General features: G+C 41.4%; 1 protein-coding gene across 1 annotated transcript; it reads left to right on the plus strand.

Annotated features, from left to right (window-relative positions):
- Nucleotides 1–215: 215 nt before the first annotated feature.
- Nucleotides 216–5,589, plus strand: psmc4 (proteasome 26S subunit, ATPase 4). The gene is made up of 11 exons (XM_053490724.1): nt 216–315; nt 1,491–1,589; nt 2,252–2,438; nt 2,878–3,024; nt 3,118–3,227; nt 3,357–3,450; nt 3,910–4,077; nt 4,240–4,316; nt 4,439–4,607; nt 5,048–5,103; nt 5,305–5,589. The coding sequence occupies exons 1-11, from the start codon at nt 280–282 to the stop codon at nt 5,416–5,418; spliced, it is 1,257 nt and encodes a 418-aa protein (XP_053346699.1). The 5' UTR covers nt 216–279; the 3' UTR covers nt 5,419–5,589.
- Nucleotides 5,590–9,679: the final 4,090 nt, after the last annotated feature.

Below are 9,679 nucleotides of genomic sequence, written 5' to 3' on the forward strand. Positions count from 1 at the left end.
CCTTAATACTCAGCGACGGTTTGGTTTTGCGCATGCGCATTAGAACGCGTTGGCATCTTTTCGCGTATGTTTAATAGAGGACGGAATATCTAGTTTAATAATTTTTTTAAGCGACAATTTAAATGCCAAAACAAGTATTTTTATTTCACATAATTCGAAATAATAAATTGTTTTATCTTTGTTAAACGTTTTATTTTTAGATGCCAATCCTGAACGGTTCCGCTCTTTAGCGTGCGTCTGCGTGTGACGTCACTCGACGTCATCGCGTCTAAATCCAACATGGAGGACGGCGGAGTGCTGGTGGAGAGAGCTCAGGTACCTCCTCACACTGGCTCCCTCAGCTTTAACGCGACTATTTCGGTTTATTTCGCTTCGGTTCATCTCGTCTCGGGTCGGAATAATGGGTTCGGGTCACACCGCGGACTGTAGCGGATGTCGTGTAGAGAACAGCGGCGGTGGTTCATTCAGAGCCCCGCAAATGCTCAGTCATGCCGGGCGCGTTAGCAGAGCTAGCCGGTTAGCTTAGCATCTCGGCTAATGTTAGCTGTTTGTCAGCCGTTCTGAGGGCAGATTAGAGATTATTGTAGTGTGTTTTATTGGTAAAATGGCGCTGTGTGTGTGTTTTGTTTATTTTGTTTATTTTAAGCTTTGATAACAATTTGCAAGTCGTTCCAGTTTTATAGCGAATAATTAAATATTTCTACAGATTTGTAACTCATTTTATATATATATATATATACAGTACACACACACATTTCCGGTTGTATACATGTTTTAATGTAACCTGTAGTGTGTGTGTGTGTGTGTGTGTGTGTGTGTGTGTGTGTGAGAGAGAGAGAGATGAAGCTTAGTCACAGTTATCATCATCATCAACTGTTTTATTATTTCTCTTACACATTTTGTTTTAAACTCCAGCCTGCCTTCCTTTATGTATTTTACATTTGCATCCTTTAACGCCCAGAAGCTCCTGACACTGGAGACTCCTTACTTCATTCATCTTCTATAGCGCTCATCCTGTAGAGGAGGGAGACTTGGGGCACGAGGCGGGGTACACCCTGGTCATGTGCCAGTCTTGTCTTATCGCCGGTCCGCACACACACTCACTCTCATTCACACACTGCAGGGAATTTAGGAACACCAGTTATCCTAACCTGCATGTCTTTGGACTGTGGGAGAAAACTGGAGTACCCGGAGGAAACCCACCAAACACAGGGAGAACATACAAACTCCACACACACACAGAAAGCCGGGCATTGAACCCACCGTGCCGCCTGCTCCTTACATCATTGTTAAATAGGTTACAGAAAACCATAACCGTGATAAAGTTTAACCATCCTTTGTTTATTATTAGTAGAGGATACACTGATTGGGCTGTTACTATAGAAACCATAACATATTGTTTTACCGACTGTGTTGATATATAAACCTGTGATGTGTAGCCTTACAGCTGTTTCAAATAATTATAATAATAATCATTTGTGTGTGTGTAGGACGATGTGCCAGCCATGTTAACCTCACGACCTCAGACTGTTTTGTCCTTTTTGGCCCCCGAGCCTGAGGACCTGGAGGATCTGTACAGTAGATATAAGGTTTGTTTGTTTTGTTTTTTTTATACATAGTTTATTAAAGTCTTTACTATACATTGTTAGAGGTATGTTAAGCCTCGTTTACACTGCAGGTCTCGATGCCCAATTCTGATTTGTTGCCTATATCTGCTCTTTTTGACCGTCTCAAAAGTTTCTTTTAACTATGACCCATATCCGATTCAAGTGTTTACACTTTCCATACCATCTGAAACATCGCCCATACTTAAAGGGAGCATCTTGCACTACACACTAGCCAAGATGGACAGAGGCGGAATTAGGTCACATTTAACTGACAGTGTAAACGTAGTGTAAATCTAACCCCCCGCTGCTTCAACTCCACCAAGTAAACTGACTAGCTTGCTTAGCTCCGCCTCCATGGTACATGTCACATGAGTGACTGCGGAACATCGTGCATGAGGAACAGAGAGATATGAGAAGTGATGGAGTTGTGGGATAAACTCATGTGCTAATCTCTGGCCTGATTGGTGTATCAATAGCGTTTTGTGTTACTGTGTGTGTGTGTGTGTGTGTGTGTGTGTGTGTGTGTGAGGCCGATACACCCTCTGGGACTGGTCACCTAAACGGAGGGAATTGCATGCACATTAATTGCTGTCATTCAGAAACGACATTATTATTATTACTAACACACCTAACTGTTTGTGTAGAAGCTGCAGCAGGAGCTGGAGTTTTTGGAGGTGCAGGAGGAGTACATTAAAGATGAGCAGAAGAACCTGAAGAAGGAGTTCCTCCACGCTCAGGAGGAGGTGAAGAGGATTCAGAGCATCCCGCTGGTCATCGGGCAGTTCCTGGAGGCCGTGGACCAGAACACAGCCATCGTGGGCTCTACTACAGGTACTGAGACAGGGCTCTGATCCGCACGCTGCCTTATAGGGTACTGAGTGGGTGGAGCTAAAACAGGCATTGTTCATCCTTTATCGTGTAGATGGAGCAAATCTCACCACATGACTTTCTGAAACACTAGTTTTGCTTTCAGCAAGTTTTGGCACCCTTGTGACTCCTCCACCCTTTTCAGTTTCACTCCAAAACGTATAGTTTAAAGAGCAGGTTTATGTTACACGTCTGGCTTTGTGGAGGAGGATAAAAATGACAGAAAATATTTTTAAAAAGTTAAGTAACACATTTATTCTGTTTTTTTTCTGAAAGTCTTTCACCTCCAAATTTTTTTAACGTTTTCTATTTTGGGATTAGTAATGTTATATTAGAGTGAGGTGTAATTAGTTCTAATGAGTGTCATGGTGGTTAATTATCTCGTGTGTGTGTGTGTGTTCAGGGTCGAATTACTATGTGCGGATCCTGAGCACTATAGACCGGGAGCTACTGAAGCCCAACGCCTCGGTGGCTCTGCACAAACACAGCAACGCTCTGGTGGACGTTCTGCCTCCGGAGGCCGACAGCAGCATCATGATGCTCACCTCAGGTACAAGCCCCGCCCTAATGTCCTCACCTGACATTCTTCTCTCTGATGTTCGAGACGTGTTGTAACGTCAGGTGTGTGTGTGTGACTTGACAGACCAGAAGCCGGACGTGATGTACGCTGATATCGGAGGGATGGACATCCAGAAGCAGGAGGTGCGGGAGGCGGTGGAGCTGCCCCTCACACACTTCGAGCTCTACAAGCAGGTCAGAGCAGAGATGTAATTCTAGTCTGGCGAAGGGTTTCTGACGACATGACGACTGATCGGCATTTGAGCTTCCAGATGCATCCGGATGGAATCGTCCATGTTAAAGTGTGTGTGTGTTTTTCCGCAGATTGGTATCGACCCTCCGAGGGGAGTGCTGATGTACGGCCCCCCAGGTTGCGGGAAGACTATGCTGGCTAAAGCCGTGGCTCACCACACTACAGGTACGCTAATCTCACACACACACACACACACACTGCACATCACATGGTAATGACCATCAGGTATAAACACACACACAGGCAGCCACGGTAGGCAGTAATACAGGTAATGATGTGAGGATGGACAGACATGTGCGGAAATATGGACGGGTAGAAATACTGAATACTGTAATGAGATTTAAAAAAAAATTTAAGTCGCTCTGGATAAGAGCGTCTGCCAAATGTGGACAGTTGACATAGATGGACAGGCAGGCAGTTGACGTAGAGACGGACAGGTAGAGACAGGTAGAGACAGGTGACGTAGAAATGGACAGGTACGTACAGCCAGACATTTACATTTAGACATTTGGTAGACGTTCCTATCCAAGAAGAAATGCAGAAGATCAGTAGGCATGAATGACAGACAGACAGGTGGGCAGACAGGTTTCTCATCTCGTCTTCTTGTCCTGTGTCTGTCCTAAGCGGCGTTTATCCGTGTCGTGGGCTCCGAGTTTGTACAGAAGTACCTGGGGGAGGGGCCACGGATGGTCAGAGACGTCTTCCGATTGGCCAAAGAGAACGCACCTGCCATCATCTTCATCGATGAGATCGATGCCATCGCAACCAAACGCTTCGACGCACAGACTGGAGGTGTGTATACACTTATTCACTCAGTTTATAGAGAGAGAGAGAGAGGGAGAGCATCGCTTTATAATAACCTGTATTAATGCCTGGGCTCTGTCTGTCTGTCTCTCTCTCCTTTCTCCCTCTCTCTCTCCCTCCCTCTCCCTCTCTCTCTCTCTCTCTCTCTAGCTGACCGAGAGGTACAGAGGATCCTGCTGGAGTTGTTAAATCAGATGGACGGATTCGATCAGAACGTTAATGTGAAAGTGAGTCTGGACTTTATTCTAATTGTCTCATTCCTGCAGCGGATCCAGGCATCCATCAGTTGCACACTCTTACTGTGTGTGTGTGTGTGTGTGTGTGTGTGTGTGTGCGCGCGTGCCCACAGGTGATCATGGCCACTAACAGAGCCGACACTCTGGACCCGGCTCTGCTGCGTCCGGGTCGTCTGGACCGTAAGATCGAGTTCCCTCTGCCGGACCGCAGACAGAAACGCCTCATCTTCTCCACCATCACCAGCAAGATGAACCTGTCTGAGGAGGTGGACCTGGAGGACTGTATCCTTATCTCACACACTTTCCTCCAGACAGAGATTGAGGTTCCTGTCCTCATCCAGCTTCCTTCACCTCCTCATCCCCCTCTCCTTTCCTCCCTTACTTCCTGACATCTGTTCAGTTTAAACTCCGCCTCCTTTTGTTTTTTTTCCTTTTTCAGTCATGTTTTCTTTTACTTCCAGACATCCCTGGTTTGATTCTTTATTTATTTGATATCTGATCTCCTGCCATCCCTCTTTTCGTTTATTTTCTTCCTTTCTTCTTCCTTGTTATTTTTCACATCCACGAAGATAATTTGTTTAATTTTTCTTACAAAACTCATCCTGGGTGTGTGTGTGTAAATCATGACTTGTTTATGGGTTTGTGTTCACTGTACAGACCAGTGTTTCTGGTGTTCTGTGTGTGTGTGTATTTGTCTGTTTTCCTTAACCCTGTGTGTGTAGACGTTGCCCGACCTGACAAGATCTCTGGAGCGGATATTAACTCCATCTGCCAGGAGGTGAGTGTGAAGCATTACACACACACACACACACACACACACACACACACACACACACAGAGGCTTTAACACCTGTGTGTGTGGGCGGGGGGGCTTGAATGAGATGTGTAGCTGTGTACTGTTACAGGAGGAATGTTTCTCTCATGTCATGCATGTCATCACAGCTGTGTGTGTGTGTGTGTGTGTGTGTGTGTGTCTCAGGCTGGTATGCTGGCTGTGCGTGAGAACCGTTATATCGTCCTGGCTAAGGATTTCGAGAAGGCGTACAAGACGGTCATCAAGAAGGACGAGCAGGAGCACGAGTTCTACAAGTAGAGCCGGGAGGCGTCACAACGGCATTAGCTTAGCTCTTTATTATTTTCACTGTTTATTTGTATGTACACACACACACACACATACACACACACACCACTGCAGCACCAGAACATTTACAGACTACTGTACACCACAAAAAAGAACTAATAAAATGTTTTCCATAAAACAGAATCATCTTTTCTTTCTTTTTTCTCTTTGACCTTCATTTAAACACTAGTGACCCATTTCAGCCAATGAGAGCGCGGCTATGACGCCACGTAGACACAGGTACATGCTGGAACTGCAGTGCGCCAGCAGGGGGAGACAGATTCATGCATTTCACCATGTACAATTTTTTTGTTGAAAACAATACACACAATTTAAACAACACAGGCAGGGAGGATAAAAGGAGCAAAAGGTAACAAAAACAATTAAAAAAAAAAAAAAAAAGCACCAAGAAGTGGAAACTAAAAAAGTATTACATGTGACTCAAATATTAAATTCTATTAGCTTTGGAGTTTTTAAAAAAAAAACTTATACTGTACTATAAAATCTCATGGTCATTATTAAATAAAAGAAAATAGAATGTAGTATAAAGCTACATTTATAAATAAAAAAAGCAGTTATAAAGATTGCATTTATTATACATTTGTCGTCAAAAAAGTTAAATATATATCGCCTGCAAAAGAAAAAGTAACAAACTTTAAATGAATAAAAACAAGAATATCTGACGGAATGTTTCTACGCAATCCCAGGTCCAAAACACATGCAATAATTTCAGGAGCAGAGATATGGACTGAGCAGGTGGGGTCCTGTTCAAATCTCATAGAAATAAAAGACAGGATCATATTTATGTAATCATTTAAATCTCATTGGTAATTAAATACAGTGTTGGTTGGAGCTGCTGGCCTCTCCTGGAGCCCTGTAGTACCTGTTAATGGCCACCAGATGGAGACAGATGATTAAAAGAGTTACTGATTCAGTCCATTAACGTTTCTGTCATAAGGACAGGATGAATGTTAAACCAGAATCACGTGATGCAATTTACATTTATTTATTTACAGTGCATTTTTTACTGCAGTTTTTTTTTTATATTATCTCGGGTTTACAAACTGTTTATGCTTAAACAAACAAAATATAACCTTTGCCTGTTAAAAATTCACTTTTGTGTATACAGAGACTGCAGATGACCTCTGTCCCTAACACACACACACACACACACACACACTCTCTCTCTCTCTCTCTCTCTCTCTTGCTTAGTATTTGTATATTGAATCTATTAGGCTGTTATAGTTTGTAATGTCATCGCACTTTTAATATTATATTTAATAGGTATTGATGTTATTTCTCATGATATTTGCTGTTTTTAAAATTACACAAACACTGCAGTTTCAAATTTAATTAAAATTGAATTTTAAATATGTTTTAGAAACTTTAGAGAGACATTAAGGATTGAGTTACTTGTAGCCCTTAAAACTCATTTTAGCCTTTTTTTGTTTTGCTGTATAAAGCATGTATAGCGGTGTTGTTACAGTATAGAGTGTAAAATCCTTTACCAACCCAGGCAATATGATAAACTCCATTTATTTTATTTTAACCAAATATACAAATATGACTAAGCAAAAAAAGTCAAAATGAACCACATAGACAAAGAAATAGCTCAGATTCACATGAGAGTGTTTTATTGTTGTTTTCAGTCGTTTCTAGGATCAAAATAATAATAACAATAATAATTATAACAATAATAACAATAATAATAATAATAATAATAATAATAATATGTGTTCAACATTTTTGTGACATATTTCCCATATTACTGTAGCGGTAAAATTAGCACATTATATACAATAATAATAACTTGTATTCTACTTGACTTACACATGAAATACATGGTTTAATGCCTGGGGTTAGTTAATCCTAACCTAACCCTAACCCTAACCCTAACCCTTACACTCACACGTTTAAGAGGAACTCACGGAAGTGTAACTCATGTCCTGGTGTTTCTTTGACTCAGAGTGTTTATGCGTTACACTCCACGCTCCTCAGCAGAGGGTTTTTGTGAAACCCAGCGTTCAGATAAACTAATCTCTGTGAAAACTCCAACACGCCCTTACTGAGGACATAAAGCACCAGGATGGAGGAAGACGCTGGATTATGTGAGCATTAGCAGACGTCTGAACTGCTCCGAATGAGAAACAGGAAAAACCAGCCTGTGTTTCAGGGTCTGAGGAGAACACACACATCTCAGCTCGACTCGATCGCGAATCTTTATCATTGTGTCAGTCACACTTCATCTCATTGATTTGTTTTTTTAAATGATGTTTATATTTGAATGATATAATTTATGTATCTGTTCGAATCACAGCACGTTTGAATCAGATTCATTGTTCATACAAATCTAATTCTGTTTGACTCACAGTTCATTTACATCAAGTTCTTTTGCATTTATACAAAGTTAAAGTTATAATTATATTTATAAATTATAATATTAAAACATATTATTATATTAATATGAAAAAAATTATAATTGATTCACTTTTCAAAGAAAACTATTGGTTTATTTAAATCAGATTTGACTTAATTCATTGTTCATATGAATCTAACTCTATTTGGTTCGTGCTTCATTTAAATACCATGTTGTTTTGTGTTACAGTCGATATGAATCATATTCTGTTTAATCCACAGGTCCTCGATGTGTCTCACCTGCTCCAGCTCTATCTGTCGTCCGGCAGGTGTGTAAGGACCTGATGGAGGACGCTTTACAGGCTTTGTGTGTCTGTGTCCTGGGGTTGGACCACATGTCCGTATAGAGTCGGGACAGAGGACACGCCACAGAGCTGAGACCAGGGCGAGTGTGTGGGTTTGGAGATGTTACAGCAGTAATCTGAGCGGTCATGAACTGTACAGATGAACGGTGTGCTTCAGACAAGCACGATGCTAAACATGATTCGTCCTGCAAAAGTGGAGAAGTGAAATTCACATCCAGACCACGTCTGGAGAAAAGTGGCACCTTGGACGGTGCGTGGAGCTTCTGTTTCTGTTCTCATAACCAAAAAGGAAAATAAAATCTAGTCTGAAAAGCAAAAGATGAATTGATGGACAGAGAGAGAGAGAAAGGGAGAGGGAGAGAAAGAGGGGCATAGGGGAAGGGGTAGAAGGACAGAAAATTAGGTGGATGGATGGATGGATGGATGGACAGACCAATAGTCAGATCGAGAGATCGTTAGATAGATAGATAGATAGATAGATAGATAGATAGATAGATAGATAGATAGATAGATAGATAGATAGAAATAAATAAAACTGGAAAGATGGATGACAGACAGGTAGGTAGATGTTGTAAATAGATGGACAGATAGATTAAACAGAAGAATAAACTGATAGATGAATAGATAGACAGACAGAGAAGTTTTTGTAAATAGATCAACACAGACGGATGAATGGATACAGACCGGTGAGCAGATACGATTAAATGGATAGACAGACTGATGGATGAGTAAACACTGGGAGAGAGAGAGAGAGAGAGAGAGAGAGAGAGAGAGCTCTATCCATTCTTCCTAGGCCTTTCCTATCTTAAATTACAATTTTATCTGTGCATTTAAAGATAAACACACATAAAGGTTATAAGAAGTTTGATGTAACCGCTGTTTGACTTCGGGGTTTGTCTGATTTCACTCTCAATCACTGTGATGTTTTTGTCTGAAAGCTTTCAGTGTGGACCCACCTGTCACCTGTCACCTCTCTCTCTCTCGCTCGCTCGCTCTCTGACCTCAAACTGATTACTTGAATGTTTACATTTAACGTTTTATAATAAAATGAAATGCTCTTGAACTTTACTCAAGACTTAACGCACCTGAGCTGTGACGTGTGTGTGTGTGTGTGTGTGTGTAATACATGTAGTCTGTTTGTCCAGAGTGTGAATATTACCTGTTTTACCTGATACATGCGTTCACACACTTTTACAGCATTTGGGAAATATTCTGGTTAAAATTTCACAAGTCACATCCACAGTCACACAAACACAAACACACACACACACACACACACAGTACGATATGCAGTGAGATGCTTAATAACCATGAGAGGAGGGATGGAGAGATGGAGAGATGTCATGGAGGAATAAAGAGATCTACAAAGAAATACATGCTTCAATAGAAATGTTAAACACCCGTGTGATGGAATGTCGAGTTCATCAGCTGCGGACAGAATTATTAAGTTCTTATCTCTTCATTATTTAGATGTCAAATTGTTAACGCGCACTCCGGAATGCATGCGCTTCGAG

Source organism: Clarias gariepinus, unplaced genomic scaffold (assembly GCF_024256425.1).
Source record: "Clarias gariepinus isolate MV-2021 ecotype Netherlands unplaced genomic scaffold, CGAR_prim_01v2 scaffold_30, whole genome shotgun sequence".
Lineage (NCBI taxonomy): Eukaryota > Metazoa > Chordata > Actinopteri > Siluriformes > Clariidae > Clarias > Clarias gariepinus.